This window comes from Poromitra crassiceps (assembly GCF_964638095.1).
Source record: "Poromitra crassiceps genome assembly, chromosome: 14".
In the NCBI taxonomy this organism is placed as follows: Eukaryota; Metazoa; Chordata; class Actinopteri; order Beryciformes; family Melamphaidae; genus Poromitra; species Poromitra crassiceps.
In genome coordinates, this window is record NC_139633.1 from 40,026,685 (window position 1) to 40,051,627 (window position 24,943).

Below are 24,943 nucleotides of genomic sequence, written 5' to 3' on the forward strand. Positions count from 1 at the left end.
AATGGGCACTGCACTAGTAATACATAAATATAGACTGGTTATTTGGCCCAGTGTTATGAAAACATATACACAGGCATACACTCAGTCAGACTGCCCTTGAGAAACCTTAATGAAAAAATGAAACAATTATTCTAACACAAACGCACAATAAAAAACTTGACAAAAACACATAAATATGTGGGTTACAACATATACAATAAACCCATCATGAATACATAAACAAAACACTAAAATAAAAGCAGACAATAACAATAACAATATATGATTTACAATAGCATCTCAGTATGACAACACACACTAACACATTGCATTCAGGCGACACACATGGTCTATGGGTCAGCTTGGGGGAAAACGCAGTCCTGGCGGAGATCTGCACTCCACCGAGTGCACTTTTCTAGTTTGTTATGCCAGAGGCATTATGGATTTGTGTTGTCTGTCCGTCCATCCGTCCAATGTTTGTTAACGCGATATCTGAGCAACGCCTTGATGGAATTTCATCAAATTTGCCTCAAACGTCGACTTGAACTCGAGGATGAACTGATTAGACTCTGGTGGTCAACGGTTAAAGTTCAAGGTCACTGTGACCTCACAAACACCATTTTCAAGCTCATTAATGCGATATCTCATGAACGCTTTGATTGAATTTCTTCGAATTTGCCTCAAATGTCCACTTGGACTCAAGGATGAACTGAGTAGATTTTGGTGGTCAAAGGTCAAAGTTCAAGGTCACTGACCTCACGACCGCTCGTTTCATGATCGTTAACGTGATATCTCAGGAACGCCTTGATGGAATTTCATCAAATTTGCCTCAAACGTCCACTTGGACTCAAGGATGAACTGATTAGGTGTTGGTGGTTAAAGGTCAAAGTTCAAGGTCACTGTGACCTCACAAACCCCATTTCCAAGCTTTTTAACGCGATATCTCAGGAACCCCTTGACGGAATTTCTTCCAATTTGGCTCAAACATCAACCTGGACTCAAGGATGAACTGATTAGATTCTGGTGGTCAAATGACAAAGGTTAAGGTCACTGTGACCTCACGAATGCCATTTGCAAGCTTGTTAATGCGATACCTCAGGAACGCCTTGATGGAATTTCATCAAATTTGCCTCAAAAGTCCACTTGGACTCAAGGATGAACTGATAACATTTTGGTGGTCAAAGGTCAAGGTCACTGTGACCTCACGAATGCCATTTTCAAGCTCGGCAATGCCATATCTCAGTAACACCTTTATGGAATTTCTTCACATTTAGCTCAAATGTCAAAGTCTGGACAGACATGGGTGTCGACTATCTGCGGTGCGGTCGTTCTAGTTTTACTTAATGTTCCAATCCAGAGTATCGGCCTGTTCAAAACTGCCTGTCTCTACCTTTCTTTTTTGTATGGTGAATTTGTACCGGTATATAAATACTATTCATACTGGTTTAAATAAACAATAAAAAATAATTAAACGCAGGTCCCAAATTGCTGCAAGTCCCACATAGACACAGGGTAATTTTGGTAAATTAACGCCCGGGGTATTAATTTAAGTTTTACGGTAAGCTACTACTCATAAGATACAGCCAAGACTAATTAAGAACTTTCCACTTTTGCACCTCCCTCCTCTGTCCTGTCCTCCCTGTGGAGCCATGGAACATCAATGTTCATTACTATGTGTCATGCTTTAATATCTATAAATACTGATGCAAGCTCTGCCCAATGAGGCTGCATCTGCTGTCGCCCCATAGTTTGTCTCTTATCATGATGTCCACCCAAAGGTGGACAGAGCAGGGTTGGATCCTTCTGCAGCTGCTGTTGGTGGCAAATCTCTCTGGGGCTGAGGAGCCGGTGTGTCGGCAGATAGGGAAGCCGGAGATCCCCCAACTGTCTAAGAATGGGGACATTATTTTGGGTGGAATCTTTTTTTTCCACACCAGCTGGAAAGACAGACAGGACACCTACATGTACAGACCACCACCACTGCAGTGCACAAGGTAACTCATACTGTAGCAAGCTGTTTGACATAAGTAAGATAGAAGATTAGAAGAGCTGGGCAGATATACAAAATTAATTAAAATATGTTATCACATTGAGTTGTGAAATGAGAAATGTTTGCTCATATAGTCTTCACTTTTAATTTTGTTTCATTCGAAGGACATACTCGCTATAACATTAACTATTTATAACTGTCTGGGTCAAGTTTGGATTTCAGTGTGTTCCAGTTTGCTCAAGCTATGCTCTTTGCCATTGAGGAGATTAACAACAGTACAGACTTGCTGCCTGGCATCTTTCTGGGCTACAAGATCTATGATTCCTGTGACTCAATTGTAAGGGCAGTAACGCCACGTTCACACACACGCCTAGAGCGACGCTTAAAGCAACGCCTAAGCAACGCCTAAAATTTAGGCGTCCTTGTTAACAGACGAGAGCGTTCACACATACCGCTGCCACGCTGTGCTGAAGCCACGCTCGCGCTGTGCCTACGCTGCGCTGCATTTATCGTTTAGGCGTCTGTTCTATTTTTCAGCTCTAGGCGCGCTGAACTGTCAAGCTGGCTGTTGTTTCTAACGGACTTGGGCCATATTTTCTACCGAGTTTGCCCAAAGGGGAGGGTGGAGCATAGTAGGAGAGGAGAGCTGTCCTTCATGTGTTCCTCTATTAACGTCTTTTCTGTCAGATGTATATATACCCCCCCTGTCTCAATGCAAGTTTCACTCATGGTGTTGATGACTCATAGTCACATGATTACCCGAGGGAAAATAACAATTACAGCGGGCCAGGAAATAGACAGACATCCTCACTTGCACATTACAATAAAAAAGAGGACTCACCCATGCTATAAATCAGATCTGAAAAGTGTAAAAAAAAACGCTGCTCATGTGTTCAGCGTGCAGAGCGTGGCGTCCTGTGTGAACGAAAATAGGCGCCAGGCGTGCATGAAGCAATGCCTATATGCGTAGGCATAGGCATAGGCATAGGCGTAGGCATAGGCGTAGGCGTGTGTGTGAACCGGCCGTAAGGGTGGCACTGGCCTTGGCTAATAGTATTGAGGATATATCCACAGCCTCCAATGCTCCCTGCACCAGACCAGCCCAAGTGCAGGCCATTATAGGACCGACTTCCTCCTCTCCTTCCATGGCTATATCCACTGTGATTGGACCTTTTCATATCCCATTGGTGGGTATTGTTTTTATTTTCTTTGTATAACCATGTACTGTAATATACCTTGGCCACCGTTTGATTGATTGATTTTGTTTTATTTTCTCGATAATACAGTAATTATTAGAGGGCAAATGTGTCTGACTGCTCACAGTAAAGGCAGTTTTAAGACAATTCCTGCTAATGTGCTCTATGTTTTCCTGTGTACATTGTTTTATAATTTGCATCTTCATCTTGGCAATATCATTCCTTTCTACTCCCTAGATCAGCCACTGGGCCACCTGTGCTTGTCTCAGTGACAAAGTCCAGTACCCATCCTTTCTCAGAACAATACCCAGTGACTTCCACCAGAGCAGAGCTCTGGCCCAGTTGGTCAAGCACTTTGGCTGGACTTGGGTCGGGGCAATTAGGGCCAATGATGATTATGGCAACAAAGGTATGGCCATATTCACAGAGACGGCCCAAAAGCTGGGCATCTGTCTAGAGTACTCTGTATCCTTATTTAGAACAGATCCACCAGAAAAGATACAGGCAATAATTGAGATGATCAAAGCTTCCACTTCCCAGGTGATTGTCACTTTCTTCAACTCTCCTGAGTTGGAAATACTAATACATGAGATGGCCCCCCACAACCTGACTGGATCCCAGTGGGTCGGCACTGAGGCCTGGATCATGAATTCCTATGCTGCAGCTATGGATGGACACCACATCCTCGATGGTGCTATAGGGCTGAACATCCCCAAGGCCCATGTCACAGGCATGAGAGAGTTCATTTTGGATGTAAAGCTCAATTCATCTAGTCATGAATTGTTCACAGAATTCTGGGAGACAATGTTTGATTGTAGGTTCAAGCAGACGAAGGGCTCAGGAGGGAATCAGAGATACTGTACAGGGTCTGAAGATCTGTCTGTGCAGCAAAACAGTTTCACTGATATGTCATACATGCCCTTATTTAACAATGTCTATAAAGCAGTGTATGCTGTGGCTCACGCTTTACATAGTGTTCTTGACTGTAAAGAAATATGTGGCAATACGGTACAGCCAGATCCATTCACGGTGAGTTCATCACTGAAGGCTATGCATCACAGGTGCTTCTCATGGAATGATTTTCTTCTCTTCTCCTGCTTTTTTTTTTAACAATATTGTTTAATAAATTATTGCATGTCCATCATTCTGCAGATCTAATACAAGGTGGTTTACATTTAATGGAATAAGTAAAGTAATATCTATCTGCTTAGATTTTGCAGCACATAAAAAAGGTTCACTTCAAGACAAAGGAGGGGGAGAACGTTTACTTTGATGAGAATGGAGACCCAGCAGCAAAGTATGAAATCATAAATTGGCAGCCGAACGAAAATGGCAGTGTGGAGTTTGTGACTGCTGGTCTTTACGACGCATCTTTACCTGCAGAAAAACAACTAAATCTGCACACTAAGTCCTTAATTTGGGCACAGAACTCAGAACAGGTTAGTACCGTAGGATCTTTCATGGTTTGTTAACTTGTGGGATTATTGTATCGTAATGTCAATTTCATCAGAATTCCAAATGGTGACCTGTAAAGACAACAGCATATCAAAGTGTCTCTCATACTGCTTTTTGTTCATGCAGGTGCCTGTGTCAGTGTGCAGTGAGAGCTGTCCCCCAGGAACCCGTAAGGTCCTCCAGAAAGGAAAGCCAGTCTGCTGCTATGACTGTATACCATGTGCAGAGGGAGAAGTCAGCAACACCACAGGTACTCTAGTATTATTTAAAGGGTCAAGTAAATTCAATATCAGCAATCAAATAAATATGCAACTATAATACCAGTATTTCTATGTTTATATACAGTACAATTATAGTAAAAAAGGAGTTCATCATCAGTGCATTTGAATATCAAATTTGGGAGTAGCCTACTGTGAAGTCCTGATTCATAGAAAATGGTTGAGTTGCATGATGTGATTATACTGTAAACATACTGCAAACAACATGTAAACAAATAACTAATAGGCATCATACATTTTTATGCCTCCGCCAGCGAAAGCTGAGCCGGAGGCATTATGGTTTCGGGTTGTGCGTCCGTCTGTACGTACAGTATGTTCGTTAACGCGATATCTCAGGAACACCTTGACAGGATTTTGTCAAATTTGGCTCAAACATCCAGTTGCACTCAAGGATGAACGGATTACATTTTGGTGGTCAAAGTCAAAGTTCAAGGTCACTGACCTCACAAACGCCATTTTCTAGGTCGTTAACCCGATATCTCATGAATGCCTTGACGTAATTTCGTCACATTTGGCTCACCATCCACTTGGACCAGTGGGCGAGAGAATGGGTAAATTTATAAAGCCGATCCTGAAATCTCATTTTCTCGAAAGGCCGGACATCATGGTCCGGAAGTGACGTCACGTACATTGGCCTCAATTTAAAAATTAGCCGACTTCTCTCTCGGTCTGTGTCTTAAATACACATTTTCCGAATGAGGTTATGGTCTGAATAAACAATTTCAAGTCTTTTTTATGCTCTCATGGGCTCCGTTTTCTCAATTATGGTCCCATTTCGAGTAAAAGAGGCGATAAAAAAGACTAACTTTTGGGGCGGGATTTTCCTTGATTGACACCAGCCACAGCAAATCAGATGATCCCAACCACAGCACAACCAGTTGCCAAGGCAGGCTAGCTAGCTAGCAACGTAGCCATAGATTAAAAGTAAACTACCAGAAACAGCATTACCTCTATGATCTTTTAATGATGTTAGTAGACACACATAACAGTATAGACCCCCGTTATGAGGTCAGTTGATCAAAATAACACCTATATCGAAATCGGATTTTAGCGGACGGGCAGCGACCATACAAGCCGGGGCTTCAGAGCTGATCACCTGGACACATTTTACGGCAAAATGATCTGATAAACTGGTCTGTGCAGCTCTGTGGTGATCAGCTAATGTCTTCATAGCATTGTGATTATGATTGAATGCATTATGGAAGATAAATGCTGGTTTAACATAATGAAAATAATTCCCTACCAAACATGTAAAGTGACGCTTCTGGGCAGTAGACCATTTGGGCATAACGTTATGTAATGTGACATGAGATCACCACATTTCAATAAATATAACGTTTTTGCACATTTGAATGCTGCTGGTCATTTGTTTAATGCTGTATATATTGGACATTTAAAGCTGATACACAATTGTGTTGACGAAATTCCGCAAAGCTCAGTTAAAAATATAACATGTAACACTTGACACAATCAAATGTAACTTTTTCACAGCAATACTGTACAGTCCAGCCCACCATGGTATGGAACCATTGTTTGAAGTATATCGAAATATATTTCGATATATATGGTGTAGCATGTAATGCAGTCTGGTAAGATACTGTAAAGCTAGATACTCTGTGACACAGAAAGGCAGACAAGCTAGCAGCAGGGATCTTGTCACACTGATTCCAGATAAACTCGTCTGTCTAGCCAGCTAGACAATATTACTGTGCCATAATACCACAAGCTAAAGGCAGCATATGCCAATGGAACGCTGGGTAGCATTAGCTAACGTCATCCAGGCTATACAGTAACGTTAGGCTATTATAAAGTTATGAAACGCTGATTCAGACGTTACAATAATATGACACAATATGAGCCAGTTACCCTAGCTAGAGAGAGTAATTTCAGACCACCAGATATAACCATATTTCATTTAAATAAATATATAGTATTCATTGATTGAAGCAGACTGCTGGTCGGTTAAGTTTCTCCGTCGTCATGTCCTCTGGTCCAATTTTCGGTTCGTAGTTTGTGTTCACTCGACATCAGCAATCTTTATACATGATAATACAACACGGCTATCTTTGTTGACAATGCTTATTGACAAAAGCATTAAAACAAGCAAGTATAACAATATTCTCCGGTCACTGGCAGATACTAGCTACAAGTTGTTCAAAGCAAATCTCTCACGTCAGCATTTGGCTTGTGTGTTATTGCAATATCCTATGTTGAAACAACTGATCATCAGTGACATGTAGTTTAGCGTTAATCTCAGGAGAACAGAATATTATAGCTTTGATCTTCACAAATCATTTGATCCTGTTGTGTGTCCCATCACTGGTACTGGACGGCGGCCACCCCTTGAAGAAACGAATGACACTGTTAATCACTGTATAACGTTAACGTTTGCTTACCCAACACTACGTGCGATTGGTAAATACTGTAAATGCAGAGGTGGATAAACTATCCAGAGGAGTTTAACCCCCTTGTTTCCTTCATTGATTGATAGTTGATCTAACGTTAGCTAGATATATAACGCTATAGCTGGTAGATGAGTATATGCTCTGCCTCATCTAAAAGAGGTAGGTAAACAGAACTGTGTTTGTTTTCCATCTACGTCCGAATCTGTGCAGCATGCAATACTGTTTAACGTTGTATAACGTTAACTTCTGCTACTCTAGTCTAACCTTAGTCCTCCTGTAATGACAAATGGACATGTAGCTAGCGTTAATGTCATGCTATGCAATTACGTTAGAAAATAAGATTACCTCGATTTTGTGGAAGATAGGAAGATGCAAGCGGTAGGCTGGTGACGCGAGGTCTGGAGGAAATAATACTCTCTGGCTTTTTCTTCGGGCTACTGTATGCACTATGAGAGCAATGGAGCAAGGCTAACAATAGCAACTAACGTTAGCAACATTCGTTAGCCAAGCTTAAGCTAGCGGGCAAAACAACTTGAACAAGATGGCTGTCGTGGCTAGGAGGACATTTTTCAGAGAGCAATTCGGACCCTCCCCCGATTCCCGTCCACGCTCACACCCCTTCCTGTTTTCCCGGCTCCAGATTTGAACAGATTTCCCACAATGCACCAGGAAAATCCATTCATCCAATAAAACAAAATAAAACAATATCGGGAAGTGAGCTTCATTTTGCTGTGTCAAAGTCAATGCGCTAGTATTATCCATATATTGTACTATCAATGACCTGGACTCAAGGATGAACTGATTACATTTTGGTGATCAAATGTGACACCCGCTAGTAATTTGAGTACAATCTCGCCGAGGTCATTTTTCAGTTTTTTGCAGATTATGAAACTACAGACTGTAAGCTTGCAAATAATGTGTCACACATCGAAATCTGAAAATAATTGAAGAAGATATGCTCATTTGAATGTTGTTACACTTCAAATCAAGTTTCCTAGAAAATCAGCCTGAAAGGTGAGTACTTATCAGCCCCTGGGCCAGCCAGATAATGGGGGGAGTGAACAATAGCTGCTCATTTACATTAAACACTGCCCATGCACTCCAGCTGTCATCTGTCACAGGTCCCCAGCAAAAAGCGGGATACTTATTTCCACTATAATTCCATCCACAAGTAACATAATGATAGAATGTAGGACTATTTTGGTCATGGGTTTCATAGACTTTCTGTAATAAAACATCTAAAAGCAAAACTATTATCAAAGGGGGATCCGTGGTCAAAATTGTTTCATTAGGCCTACATTACATTACATTACATTACATTACATTACATTACATCATTTGGCAGAGGCTTTTATCCAAAGCGACTTACAATAACACATTTTTGTCAGCAATAGAGCAATCAACTATGGAGCACAGTCTATGACAACTACAAATTCTGAAGGAACAGTGGTACAAGTTTAGTTTAGGTTAGTATTTTTTTATTTTTTTTAGAAAGAGAGAGAAAGAAGTTAGATCACTTTCAGTTTAGGGAAAAACGTTTTGAGAACCACTGTCTTTAAGTAAGCAAGTAAGCAGCAGATGTAACCGTTCCAGTGAATTTATGTCATATTCATGGTAAACACGAGCCCTCTTGCACGCAGCAACACACACCGTCTTAATGTTACTGTTATTTTAGTAGCGTAGAGTGAGCATTGATAAGAAGCGTCAACTAGTCCATTGTTTAATTGCAACAGCGCACAAGAGACCCGCCATTTTGGGGCGCAACAAGCCTCTATTGTCCCCGTTTTCCGCGCCACAATGGCCACGCTGCTGTCGTAAAGGGTCGCTTCTTTCCTTCAATACTCTTCGTTACTGTTCGACGATACACACAATCTGAACGCAATACTAAAACCGTTCAATTATAACTAGCGTTAGATGGTTGCACAGTCCCTAAAACAGAAACAAGACATAACGTTAGTTAGGGATCATGATTAAACTCACCTAGGACTAGGTGAGGAAAAGCCAGAGGTGTTCCACTTCCTGCATCAGTAAATGCTGTTATAGTGTTGTCTACAAGTGTGTCTTTTTGTTGTCTGCGTTCTGTCGGTCTTGTGTATAAAATCTGCCGTTCCTCCATGTTGTCAGATGAAGTGGCACTCGTCTTGCAGATAAAGTTTCAATCATTTTAATCCACACAGACTGATAGAGAATAAAATCTATTCTTTCCGCTAAATGTATATGTAAATGTATATCACAGCTTATCTAATACCAAATTAATTGAAGTCTTGAGTCCAGGACTGTTTAACATAAAAGTATATTTAATACAATATTCTCTGCAATATGCATATTGACAGAGGGCATGAATCTCAATGTACACATCTGATCGATGTACAGAGTCAAATATTCAGCCGCGATGTCACAATTTGACATACGCTTTATACTGTAAAGAGGAGGAAAAGGCAGAGAGGAGGGGGTGATGACTTGACTTGGAGCCTACAGGGCTGTCTGTCTGTATCAGTTGTTTGGGAACTTGATGCACTGTCCAAGGTTTCAGCAGCACTGGACAAGGTCTCAGCAAAGAGGAGAAGTCCTCTCTATGGGGCTGGGTGAGATGAGATGTCAGTGTGCTATGGGTCTATGGGTCAAATGGCATGGAACTTATAGCATAATTAGGCCTATAGCTTATTGATTAATGTGTCAGATGTAATTAGGCCTATAGCTTATTGATTAGGAAATATTGATTAGGAAATGGCATGGAACTTATATTTTTCTCCAACAATCCACCCAATTGTTATGTTCATCAATAACAATAATAATTACAAAATTTAAGTTCACTATTCAATATAATGCTTGTATCTATACTTAATTGTGGGCCAGGGGTGGGCAGGGGGGGGTTTGAAAACATAGGAAACATTAAACACTTGAAAAAACACAGAATTTTTGATCAATATGCAGTCCAGCGCAGTCTCAGCTCATATCACAGCATCTCCATTATCTATTGGAAAGAGAAAACAGATTTTAGTGATATAATGACAAAATTACATCACCACTGCGGCTATAATATATAGGAGTGGGCCTACTAATCTTAACTCTATATGGTTCAATGCAAATAGTCTAATTAATATCATTATATAATGCATTGAACTTAATATTCAGTGTGTTCCAAATCACACTTAAATATTTTCCACTATTGTAAAAGAAACTTCTTATATACCGGTACATGTATGTATATATATATTTTCCAGTTTCACTTTATTCAACGCTTGAGTCCTTCGGACCTTCCTCTAAAAGGAATCATGTTATTTTCAAAGTATTCACAACAACAACAATATTTCTAAGTATTCACAACAACAACAATATTTCTCATCTTATGTGATGACTCTAGTTCATTCATTTATTTGTTTGTTCCTGGTGCTGTTGTTGTAATTGTTGTTATTAAAAACTATTTAATAGCCCAACTCCATGCAGTGGTTTAATTTCTTTTTAGAACTATTTTATTCTATTTCTAGTTTTAATATTGGTTTGTTTGGAATAGGAACTGAAACTTTCTAAAATGCAAAACATTCATAACATTGATTAATCATATTCATTAAAACATAATCACAGTATCATATAACTGATTATTCTTAAAATGATACTTTAAAACACTTAATTTTATTTAATATTGAAAATAGAAAGAATTTTCTTTACTCTAGTGAGCACAGTTAAACGTACTCTCTCTAGTAGTTTACTAGGGAGCACAGTACTCAAAGTACAGACTTTAGTGCTGGTGTGAAGGTTTTCTGTGACGTACAACCTGTAACTATAAACATTAGATTTCACAATGTGCCTGTATTTTAGACAAAATAACTTCATTACAAGTTATTAGTACAACAAGTACGTACATACGGCAGATAATGTTTTGAGATACTCTGTGAGTACATATTCAATTGTTTACTTTATAATTTGTTTGCAATGAAACTCATAAACAAGATGGCTCCTTGAGTCTGCCTTTCAAGTTTACAGATTTCGTGGACTTGTCTTGAGTGGGCTGGATGAATTCCCCAAAAAAACTGCTTTAAGAGCTAGCTTATTGGGGTGGGTCAGTCCCCAGACTGAGGCAAAACAACAATACTCTAAACGCAAACTCAAGTGTAATCTCGTCCTCAGAGGCCATTGGCTTATCTATAGATACTTTTGAAAACATCTCACCGTACTTAAGTGTAAATTTTGCTTATGTGTATATCAAACCAAAAGTTAAATGTTGGTATGCCCACTTCATTTTATTTCTCATCCACCCAATTGGTGGTTGATAAATGTGCATTTTTCTGTTTAAGAAAATACTTCAGATTCAGATTATCGTACACAGGAAGTCTTCACCCTTCACAACACATTCTATTATGATTTATTTTCAAAATAATAATCAACAGTCTATTTATTACTATTTGATTGATTTCAAATTTGTTTACTGCACTTTAAATAATGCAGAGCTTACTTCACTTCTATTGATTCATAACAAACAAAACATTCATAACTTTGGTCTCTCAGGGTGTGTTAACACAATCAGCCTGAAGATGTCGCCATAGTCTAGCTTGGCATCGTCTTCCAAATTGTTTTCGCTAGGCTAATGTTTTGGCTAATGTTTAACCTTGTTGGAAGACTGACTGTTCCAAGGGAACATAAACAAATTATTTCAGCCTGCTATGTTCCAAAACACATTGATAAGGGGAAGAACGACCATCGTGTTGCTACTTGAGCCAATTGAATCAAAAAGATGGCTGTTTGTCCACTCGCTGCTCCCGTTTTTTTATATCGGCATTTGTTCGCGTAATGTCCTCTCTTTCCGCAGTGCTTGCATGTATATCGAGGGCATTTAGGCTGAGGGGCACCCTGTGTGGTGTACTGATATGGGGAACTTCCTGAATTGTCTATGCGTACTGGCATGTGGTCAGCTGATATAGAATGCTGAACCATCTGATGTGGCAAATGATTTGGGTCTGTTTGTATGTTCACAGGTATCTGCTTGGCCATATTTAAAACACTTTGTTCGGTACCTGTGTCAAATTTTACGGGCTCATCTCCATACTGTCTGATAACCATCTCAAGCTGTCTAATTGTCTCTCTGGCTCCTTCACACTCCGGCCTTCTACAAGGCCCTTCAGCGTCCATTATGATAGCTTTTTCAGAGAGCAGAACCAGATGGCTTCCTTACAGTATGAAAAGACAACTGAGCAGGCCTAGGCTTATCTACAGTATTTGTTTTAGTTTACACACGACTCGGTGAGCCGTTGTTTTGATCAATTCTGTTACGTCTCTCTCTCTCTCTCTCTCTTTGGCAGAAGGCAAATCACTGATTAGGTAAACTGACCTCTCAGGAAAAACTCTGGAGGTAAACACACATCTCAGGTCAACTCAAAACTCTGGAGGTAAAACACACATCTCAGGTGAACTCAAAACTCTGGAGGTAAACACACATCTCAGGTCAACTCAAAACTCTGGAGGTAAAACACACATCTCAGGTGAACTCAAAACTCTGGAGGTAAACACACATCTCAGGTGAACTCAAAACTCTGGAGGTAAACTGACCTAAAGTAATAAACCTGTATTTCAGAGAGAGAGAGAACTAAGAGAGAGAACTACTGTTTTGTTTATCACTTACTTGTGATCTCTGATAGTGTCCGTGTGTGTAAAGTAATTTTCAACACTTTACCTTTTAGTCGATGTGGGGTCTCTGGTGACAGAGGGACGGTTGTTCTCCTGTTGACCAGTTCCGTCCGTGTGTGGGGTATCTGGAATTTACAAATTTGGTGACAGATCAATTTGTTCGATGGACAATTGATTCTGTATTTTGGGATTGGCTAAAATACACTTTTTTCAAACTTCCTGTTCAACTCCTTTAAAATAGGCTTCTTAAGAAATTGTTTTGTTTTACAGTGAAACAGCTGCTTATTTTTGTTTGTTTGTTTGTTACATGCTTGTTACACATTGTAGGTATTTCAAAAACATCTCAACCATATTGGTTTGTACAATTATGATTGCTTCCCAGTCTCGCTCGGTGCTCAATGTCTCTGGCCGATCCTAGCCAGCGCGCCATGGGGCTACACACACCCCTCGAGTGAGTGGTATGTTATGGGGAGATCTTTTGGTTTTATTTAGTATGTCGTGTGGTTCTTAAAGACCGTATCAAGCATATGCCTAGAATCACCGCAGTTTCCCACTGGACTATAATAGTCGCTGCTAATGCAGCCTTATGGCCTTTCCAGGCAATATGTGATAACGCTTCTCAGGCTCTCTTGCTGTGCAGCTTAACACTGGACCATCCTGGTCACTGCAAAATACAGCCGGTCAAGAGAGTTTGTAATGGTCCTGAGGTCATCTGTATTATTTACATTGGGGCGTCCCTCCTTTGTCTCAAGAAGCCCACAAAATACTAACTTAGGTTAATATATCAACCATACATATTTACAGTTATATACAATGTCATTTTGACACACCCACAACATGCAAACATTTCAGATTCTTTTAGATATCAGACGACAGCTTCAGTAATGAATTATGAAATTAATTCAGACTTACCCGCTCTCGTAGATATCCTGTTCGTGACACGCCAATTGATAGAGAATAAAATCTATTCTTTCCGCTAAATGTATATGTAAATGTATATCACAGCTTATCTAATACCAAATTAATTGAAGCCTTGAGTCCAGGACTGTTTAACATAAAAGTATATTTAATACAATATTCTCTGCAATATGCATATTGACAGAGGGCATGAATCTCAATGTACACATCTGATCGATGTACAGAGTCAAATATTCAGCCGCGATGTCACAATTTGACATACGCTTTATACTGTAAAGAGGAGGAAAAGGCAGAGAGGAGGGGGTGATGACTTGACTTGGAGCCTACAGGGCTGTCTGTCTGTATCAGTTGTTTGGGAACTTGATGCACTGTCCAAGGTTTCAGCAGCACTGGACAAGGTCTCAGCAAAGAGGAGAAGTCCTCTCTATGGGGCTGGGTGAGATGAGATGTCAGTGTGCTATGGGTCAAATGGCATGGAACTTATAGCATAATTAGGCCTATAGCTTATTGATTAATGTGTCAGATGTAATTAGGCCTATAGCTTATTGATTAGGAAATATTGATTAGGAAATGGCATGGAAGTTATATTTTTCTCCAACACAGACTGTCCTCCATCTCATCTCATCTTTCACGTAACTTTGGATTATTATTTCATTCCTTGCGAACAATGGTGGTAGGAACTTGAGTGCACTCAGACAGACGAACTAAGACATTCCTTTTGTTTTGGTTGAGCTCAACAACATTGTATTTCAATTAGCCTACTCTGGGTCTGAACCAAATTGCCTAGCTAAACCTTTAGTTATAGTAAACAAATTAGTAAGCCATATTTGGGATTCAGTGAAAAATTGTATAAACTAGTGAACACTAGCACTTTTATTTTTTTTTAGGTCGTAATTAGTATTGAAATGCCGGTGCATTTTTGATTCATGCCCAGAGATACTACTTTCAATGATTCCTGTTAACACGTTCACTGCCGTGGACGAGATATCTCGTCAAGCAGAAACCAACGGTTCACTGCCATGGACGAGATATCTCGTCAAAAAAAAAAAAAAAAAAAATTTGACGGTGGGACGTCTGTGGAGGAAAAATATCCACTGCAATGCTCTGCTGATTCATCAATAATTAGATATCCGTTTTAAATGTTCATAAGAGGTTTTCTTTATTTCCACAATCATGTCTCCGTGCACGGAGGTCTCCTCTTGTCTACATTTTACAATGCAAGAGCCCCGCATCATTGTTTACAACAGTTCATATACTAAAACCAATGTTGCCCGCCCCCCCACCGTGGAGGGGCAGTTCTTTCCATTCATCCATGTAGCTAATCTGATGTTCACTGGAATACATAACAAGTGTCTATTCTCACAGTTCTTCCCAAAACAAGACACTGGTTCCCACAGGAACTCACATGTTCTCTAGACACTTCCCCAAAACAAGATACTTGTTCTCACAGAACAGCAATCCTCTGCATTGCTAAAAAACACAGTTCACTAAATACAGCATGGAATTGCCATAGCTAATAACTAATCAATCAATAAGCATGTGATCAATGATTTTCCATGACAATTCCACACTTTTGATAAGAATAAATCATTATTATCAATATTAAAAATAAATTATTGATAACAAACTATAAGTTCAAACACAGTCAAAGAAAACTAACATAACTATTATCCTTAACTTGTTAGAAAAAAAATGTATCATCTCACACATCTATATAGATTAAAATTTCCCCATGTGTTCACAATCACAATTAATAAGTCCTTCATTTCGGTTACTTACTTAGTACTTAATACATACTTATGTTACAATGTAATCATTTGCTCAAATCAAACTCTTGGCGATGCTAAATATCAAATCAAGCATGATTATTTACCCAAGATTTCATATCATAAACAAAGTGTGTCAGAGGTCAATGGCCTTTTTATTGCTCCACACTTTTGGCATATATTTTTTTTCTTCTTAAAAACACAGTTTACACATTTCTGATAATTGGCTCCTGTTCACTGGTGTTGGATCCTGGTAATCGAAGTCAGAGGCGGCCCCTCCACTAAATCGTTTTGGCCCGCCTCCCACTTCGTCCTCCACCATCCACTCATATCAGCAAGCCGCTATTCACATTTCATATAAAAACATTCAAATTAAGCCCTACTTGGTACTTTAGAATATGTTTATATTCATTTAACACACAATTTGATTAATTACCCCCAACCCTGCTTAATACACAATTTACACAACCTACAGAGTACATTAGTCAGATTAACCTCTTTGTTTTGGGTTCCCTTCCAAGCATCCGGCAGACATACATCCCAAGTCGACTTTGGCATGTACTCTGCTCAAAAGCCGGGAAACAAACCCGCAACCTATCAGCTCACAAGTCATCTTACAAGTCCAAGTCATGTCTCGAGTCTTTGTCCTCCTCTCCGCTCTCTAGTCACACTGGAGTCCCCTATTTCCTGTCTAACTGGTGTACATTAACATTCCCTTCAACAATCACACACCTTTCACCGTTCCAAGGCTTCACTCATTCACACTGTGTTCACACTCCCCCTGTCTCCTGTGGTTCCAAAACGCTTTTTAATACACATGATCACAGTTTTTACACAAACCACACCAAGTACGACTCTCAGCATCTTACTCGCCAGGGGGAAACCGTCACGAAGGATGCACTCGCCTGAGTGCACCACACTGTCTGTCCTTCGCCATTCATCCGGTCTGTCCTCAAACTTTCGCATGTGTGTGTGTGTATGCAGAGACTAAGCTAATTGCGCTGGTGAAGGATGTGGGAGGCTGGATCTCAGCATCTGGCATTGGAGATCGTCCCAATCTACTGTCCAATCTGATTCTCTCAGTCTGCTTGTCCATCTGATTGTCTCAGTCACACAGGCACACAAACACATACACAACAACAACAAAAACTTAAAAACAAAACAAAAAACAGACACAAAAACAAAAGCTGCTTACCCCCTTTGACAGATGCGTTATATAACGCATGTGTCAATTAATTTTGCAGTTTTTCTATATACTTATTTTTTAGAGAGAGACACCCTTTAACTTGTCTCTGCCTCTCTCAGTCCTCTTGGGAAATGTGTGTGCGCTATGCACTGTGGTTATCTGGAGGGTGCTGCACCGCTTCAGGCCGAGAAGCGGGGGGAGAGAAATCTCAGTGTGTTCACAAACATTTACCTTTTCGCTTGGCAATAAGAGTTTTTTTTTTTCCCAGGCTAAATAATCCCTTTTCCTAAAAAAAAACATAACTTCTATCCAACAGTATTGTAATAATGCAAAAAAGTACTTTTGCTCTGTGTGCATTGCATGTACATAATGTATACAGTGTGTGATTCTCTTACTAAAACAATGGTTTGTCAAACAGCTGTAACATGCAAATGTTCAAGTGTGTCATTACTTATCTGCTCATAATTGGTGTCTTTGGAGGAAGTTCTGCTGTGAACCCTCCACCCTCAACTGGCCTGCGTCTCCGGCCGTGTCAGTCTCTCGCCTGCTATTGACCAGCGCCTCACACCCTCTCCGCTCCGTCTTGATTCGCTTCGTTGAGTCCTCTCCGCTGTTACTGTCCAGGTGGCGTCAACCTCCGGGCCAAGCCTATGAATCGAAAACTCCACGGCAGTCATATATTCTTTTACAGCAAGCAAACCACTCATATTGCATTTCTGTAGCCCGTTTACACCGGTGTGGTGAAACACTTACACGGGAGGGAGAGATTTTACTCTCTCCCATTGCTGGCCGCTAGCTGCGGTGTTCAGGGCTGGTGGCTGTGGTACGGATGCTGCTGCCGGTTCCCTGGCTGAAGCCTGCCCGGAGTGCTGATGGTCTCCGCTGGAGCCTGGACCGCTGGCGGTCTTCAGTGTAATTGAGCCTGGCGTTGACTCTCAGTCTGCTGCATGGTGGTGGTGATGAGGCGCGGGTCAATCCCAGGTCGAGACCTTTTAAGACACATTAAGAGACACTAGCGAAAGATTAAACTCCTCACATGATAATTGAAAGTGTATGTATGTATGGTATGTATGTATGGTATGTATGTATTGCTTCTGGCAGACATACTTTCTTTTCCCCTTCATAATAAATGTGTTGCTGTTGTTTTCTGTGGTTTTTCAAAACCACCTAGACCATAACTTTTATACAGTCTATATTTCCCTCTAAATGTGGCGTGTAGGTCTGCTTGAGACAAATGTGCTTTCCTGGTGTGTATTTACACAAACCCATATTTATACAAACCCATAGCTCCTCGTGAGCTTTCTCTAAACAACTGTGGTTTTGTTTGTGTGTGCGAAATCAAAACCAATACCTTATGATATTACCAATAAAAACAAAATAACAACCAATCCCTCTTTTGTAGACAAGTATGGGTTAAAATAAAACACACTGTGGATCCACATTACAAAATAAACAACCCTGTTTGTCCCCTGCCGGCCGGCTTATCTACACACATGTGAACGTTTAAGCCCCAAAAGAAAAAGTTTAATTTGAACGTTTAGCCCCTGTTTAACGCTTGCATCCCAAAACAAAAAGTTCAATTTGAACGTTTAGCCCCACAACAAAAAGTTTAGTTTGTGATTTTTCTTCCTCTCATTTTTCTCATTCAGAAATTTCTCATTCATATCTCAGTCATTTCCCATTCATTTCCCATTCATTTTTCTCATTTTTTTTCTTCCTCAATGAGCCTCACTGCTCAGTTTCACCCACACTCTCCCCTTTTTTTTTTTTTTTCATTTTTTTTTTTTCAAAGGAAAAAGACCTTTTGAAAACAACTTTTCTTTTTTTCTCTTTTTGCAAATGAATGGTAAGAATTTTCCCAATGCTTTAAATTTGTAATTGTATCCCTTTTATTATAACTACATATACTTTATACCTCCTTTCGCAAAACTCAGGTCCGGGTATGTGTTTTTTTTCCACTTACTGCAGTTTTTAGACGCTAAGTATACCTTTGAACTTACGTCGACGCTAAAGTAATACCTTTCAACCCGCGTCTTTACTGTTTGCCCGTCGACAAACAGGCCGATTTTTTCTTCTCTAAATCTTGCCCAAATATGAGTCGGCTCTAGTAAGCTCCTCTTACACGTGCGCTCTAAGCTACGGCAATAGTGAGTTTTATCTAATATTATCTCACGCGAGCATCCCCAGGACACATCGCACTCCCCTCAAAGGCAAAAGATTTCCCAGGCAGAAGTTACATCCGTTTTCCTAACGCAACGCCTCACCCTCTCGGCAGTGAGTATATCCGATAACGGCAATAGTGAGTTTTATTTAATATTATCTCACGCGAGCATCCCCAGGACCCCGCACTCCCCTCAAAGGCAAAGAATTGCCCAGGCAGAAGTTACATCCGTTCTCCACTACACAATCCCCCAGACCTGCAGCTTTTAACAGTAGTTACAATTGTCTATTTTTAGAACCAATTGTATAACATTATTCTAAATTTCACAGCTACTCAATTTGACATAAAACTGATCAATCAACATTGCATTCAGTGTGTATTTGCCTCACCAGGTTCCGCAGATCACAGCGCTGGGCTACATTCCTCCGCATGTCGACTCCTGCTCTCTTAGCATTAAGCGAGCTTTCAGGTCCAACTTTGACAGGAGGTTATCACCAGTCGACATGCCAGAGGTCCGCATCCCAGTCGTGAGATCCCGTAGACGAGCCCCCAAGTTGTGGAGGAAAAATATCCACTGCAATGCTCTGCTGATTCATCAATAATTAGATATCCGTTTTAAATGTTCATAAGAGGTTTTCTTTATTTCCACAATCATGTCTCCGTGCACGGAGGTCTCCTCTTGTCTACATTTGACAATGCAAGAGCCCCGCATCATTGTTTACAACAGTTCATATACTAAAACCAATGTTGCCCGCCCCCCCACCGTGGAGGGGCAGTTCTTTCCATTCATCCATGTAGCTAATCTGATGTTCACTGGAATACATAACAAGTGTCTATTCTCACAGTTCTTCCCAAAACAAGACACTGGTTCCCACAGGAACTCACATGTTCTCTAGACACTTCCCCAAAACAAGATACTTGTTCTCACAGAACAGCAATCCTCTGCATTGCTAAAAAACACAGTTCACTAAATACAGCATGGAATTGCCATAGCTAATAACTAATCAATCAATAAGCATGTGATCAATGATTTTCCATGACACGTCGATCAAACCCTTTTACATCTCCTATACAAATATGGGAGGTATTGAATGTGTATAATCTATTTTACCGACCCACTAAGTGGCGACAGTGCTCTCCAGACGAGAGAAAGCCAAGAAAAAACAGCCGTGAGGAAGCCATTCTCATGAAAATGGATTGGCGAAAACGCTTTCGCTTTCGCGTTGGGTGCTGGCGGTGGGGGATTGCAAATTTGCACAATAGATTATGGGTGCAACACACTTTGAAACACGCAGCATAAATAAGACCAGAATCGCAAAAGCTTCATCAAAGCTCTCAACCGAAACCCCAAGAAACGAGCGAGCCCATCCAGACTCGCCCGACGAGCGGCCGCCACAGACAGGGAGGGTACAGCACAGGCAGCAGAAACTTGCTTGTGACACGCCCGCTGCAGAGCCACGGAGGGAGGAGGAGAACACACACGGAGGGAGGAGTTTGAAGGAGAGGGGGGTTTCCTGCTGTTATGGAGGAAATTACTGTTCAAAACTATTGTTTAGATGTCTGACGTCTTACTGATGCCAAAAATGAATGGTTAAAGTGACTGTTCTATCGAATTTCACAAAAAGCCATTTATCTCAGCTTAAATTTTCAGACGCTGAAACCATGCTGTATTCAACTGCTAATGCCTACATAACTACTAACTCTACAAACTAACTCTTTTAGACAGAGAAAGCACACATTCTATTAGTTCTTTTGAGATATTTTGTGTTCACAAAATCCTAACAGAAAAGAATCCTCGGCTCTTGAAAGATGAGCCAGAATCCTCAAAAAAACGCCTTGGCAGAAGCTACCTACAGTAAAAAGAAACGGTTGGCAGTGAATGTGTTAAGAAAAGAAAAATTGGTTGTGTATTATTGTGTATGAAAGGTATGGAATGTTATTGTTCTAACTGAAAGGAAATAAGACAAAAGTACGAAAAAGACAAAATAAGAAAAAAAGAGAAACAATAATACTTAAGTTGAATCAAAAATATATACAGTTGTTGGTGTGAGTTATTGAATTTGGGAAGGAATTAGTAATTTTATGGAAATGTAACCACTTCATTATATGCCAGTCTCCTCTTAGAACCTAGAAATTAGATATACCTGCAAACTAGGCGATCACTCGCGCTAGGTGGGTTACACTATGTTAGCTGACTGGCAGTGTTCTGGTTTCATCTTCAGCCAGCCAGCATGCTACAAAAGCGGCTAATGTTAAAGCTATAAAATGGCTTACCATCTGTAACATAGGCTACTTCACGGTCTCGTATGAATGAAATGTAAGCTGCTTTCCAGTTTAAATGTATGATTTGAATGTCAATGGAGAAAATTAACCGTCACATTGTATGATTTTATGTTACAGGTATGATACTATGTAATTACATATGAACTAGCCTACTGTTGAACTTGTCTGGTACTATGTAAATATTGAATTATACTAGACTCACTTCATGTTACTATGTAATTAGATATGAACTACTATTGAACTTGTCTGGTACTATGTAAATACATATGAAGTATATAATAGACTTGCTTCATGTTACAGGTCTGTTACTATGTAATTACATATGAACTACTATTGAACTTGGCTGGTACTATGTAAATACATATGAAGTATATAATAGACTCGCTTCATGTTACAGGTCTGTTACTATGTAATTACACATTAACTACTGTTGAACTTGTCTGGTACTATGTCAATACATATGAAGTATATAATAGACTCACCTGATGTTACAGGTCTGTTACTATGTAATTACACATGAACTACTGTTGAACTTGTCTGGTACTATGTAAATACGAATTATATAATACTCATTTCATGTTACAGGTCTGTTACTATGTAATTACACATGAACTACTGTTGAACTTGTCTGGTACTATGTAAATACATATGAAGAATATAATAGACTCACTTCATGTTACAGGTCTGTTACTATGTAATTACACATTAACTACTGTTGAACTTGTCTGGTACTATGTAATACGAATTATATAATACTCATTTCATGTTACAGGTCTGTTACTATGTAATTACATATTAACTACTCTTGAACATGTCTGGTACTATGTAAATACATATGAAGTATATAATAGACTCACTTCATGTTACAGGTCTGTTACTATGTAATTACACATGAACTACTGTTGAACTTGTCTGGTACCAAGTAAATACACATGAAGTACTGTATAAAATCGACTCACTCCATTTTACAGGTCTGGTAGCATGTAACTACATATGAACTACAGTTGAACAGACTCGGTCCATTTTACGGGTCCGTTACAATATAACTACATATAAACTACAATGGAACAGACTCACTCCATTTTACAGGTCTGGTAGCATGTAACTACATATGAACTACAGTTGAACAGACTCACTCCATTTTACAGGTCCGTTACAATATAACTACATATTAACTACAATGGAACAGACTCACTCCATTTTACAGGTCTGGTAGCATGTAACTACATATTAACTACAATGGAACAGATAGCATGTAACTACATATGAACTACAGTTGAACAGACTCACTCCATTTTACAGGTCCGTTACAATGTAACTACATATGAACGTAATTTACAACTATTGGTAATTACTACGTAATTACATTTGGTGTTCATGTGTAATTACAAATAGTTCATATGTAACTAGGGTACCTGTAAAATAAAGGGTTACCGGTTACTTTCCTGTCAAAAGTTTGTAAGGAACAAAGCATGCTGGGAGAAATATTCAAATGTGTTTGTCAAATGCTCCCTCTCAGAACTTGCTTGGATGTCCTAGTAGCAAAAGTAAACACATAAATTAATAGCAGATGACATCAGGGTTTAACAAACCCAGATTGCAATGGTGAGTGAGTGAGCTAGTAATTTAAAATGACATATTCCCATCTCCACCTTCCTTTGAGCTCTGACTGATGGACATGGTCTCAGTTAGATGTATGGAGAGAGACTCAGTTAGGTTCCTGAGGACCAACTCACTGAAGAAATTTTCTACTATCATGGAACCCGTTCCTGGCTTTGACAAGGTTCAAAGCGACAAGTAACTTGCCCAGCTGTTCTCTCATGGACCACTTGCATGGTATACCATGTGCAACACCTCATATAAGCACATAACATAAACACCTTATGTGGCTGGTACAGCAGCACCACATTTTAGTGTTGGAATGTTGATAATATATGAATGTTTTTTTTCCTCTTCCTGTGTCTGAGCTTGTTTTTGTTCTTATGAATGAAAAATTAAATATGGGGGGGGGGGGGGGGGACCCCATTTTTTGGGGTTGGGTAGCTTGCCCCCCCCCAAGCTAATTAGGGGCCCCCTCTGTAATTTGGGTCTGGAGCCGGGCCTGCCCCTACCCACCCCTTTACTCTCAACTCTACAACCTTCCTATCTCTAGCTATGGCCCCTGTTCCCTAGTCCCACCACCTTTCCTGACCATGCCCCATCCCATCACCCACATACCCCTAGCCGTTCCCCCTACCCTCGCTACGGCTCCTATTCCCTATCCTTCCCTAAATGTCTATGAGTGACTGACTGAGTAAGTGTCCTGACTTTTGTATCTTCTGACCCCTGTTCTGCTGCCACCGCCGTGGGAAAATAAGGGAGCGACTCAGGAAATCTAATATCTGTTTTGATTTTAACTTGTAGATTCCATCACCTGTGAGCGATGCCATCCTGAATTCTGGTCAAACGAGAAAAGAGATGACTGTGAGAAGAAGGACACAGAGTTTCTATCATATGAAGAGATTATGGGGGCACTGCTCACGGCGGCGGCCCTGTTAGGAACTTGCATGACTGCTATGGTGGCTTTCATCTTCTTCAGACACAGGAACAGCCCCATAGTCAAGGCCAACAACTCTGAGCTGAGCTTCCTGCTGCTCTTCTCCCTGTCCCTGTGTTTCCTGTGTTCTCTGACCTTCATTGGCCGGCCCTCTGAGTGGTCCTGCATGCTGCGACACACAGCATTTGGGATCACCTTTGTCCTCTGCATCTCTTGTGTTTTGGGAAAAACTATGGTGGTGTTACTGGCCTTCAGGGCTACACTTCCAGGGAGTAATATCATGAAATGGTTTGGCCCTGCTCAGCAGAGACTCAGTGTTCTGGCTTTCACTCTCATACAAGTCCTGATTTGCATACTTTGGCTAACTATCTCTCCTCCTTTTCCTTTCCAGAATTTTAAACACTTTAAAGACAAAATCATCTTAGAATGTGCATTAGGCTCAGCTGTAGGCTTCTGGGCTGTGTTGGGGTATATAGGAGTCCTGGCTATGTTATGTTTCTTTCTAGCTTTTTTGGCTCGGAAACTACCTGATACTTTCAATGAAGCCAAATTTATCACCTTCAGCATGCTGATATTCTGTGCAGTCTGGATCACCTTTATCCCTGCGTATGTCAGCTCTCCGGGGAAGTTCAGTGTTGCTGTGGAGATATTTGCAATTCTGGCCTCCAGTTTTGCACTACTAATCTGTATATTTATTCCAAAATGTTACATAATCTTATTGAAGCCAGAAAAGAATACAAAAAAGAACATGATGGGTAAAATGGCATCAAAATCATCATGACAAGTGAATATAAAATAGTAGGATGACAAGAACTTCTTTCAATAAAAACACTTTTCATTCATTAATGCAATAGGCCCTATTGCATTGATGAATGAAATGTGTTTTTATTAAAACAAGTTGTTTAACTTCATTTATCAGACTGGCAAACTAGCTCTTGCAAACCCAATGACTTTTCCCCCATCTCTGTCTGTATGCTACACATATTTGTTATTGTTTATTGATGGAGTCTTTGTGTAAGAGTGTTTCTTTACAAATGTATTCTTCTATCAGTGGTTACATGGTGTTTTTGTAAAATGCTTTATTGAATAATTGAATGTACTTCCGGTATGGTTGTTGTAAATAGCTGTCATTCCAGCCTTATATAGCACAACGCTGAAGAAGTCCTGA

The 24,943-nt window shown here is 40.2% G+C and overlaps 1 protein-coding gene across 1 annotated transcript; it reads left to right on the forward strand.

The window, feature by feature from the left end:
- Positions 1–1,740: 1,740 nt before the first annotated feature.
- LOC310789198 (extracellular calcium-sensing receptor-like) lies at positions 1,741–24,556 on the forward strand (the record flags this gene model as incomplete). Its single annotated transcript, XM_083650785.1, has 7 exons — positions 1,741–1,973; positions 2,180–2,315; positions 2,995–3,156; positions 3,403–4,194; positions 4,377–4,604; positions 4,747–4,870; positions 23,643–24,556. 7 exons carry the CDS (start codon positions 1,741–1,743, stop codon positions 24,554–24,556), a joined length of 2,589 nt encoding a protein of 862 aa, XP_083506911.1.
- Positions 24,557–24,943: the final 387 nt, after the last annotated feature.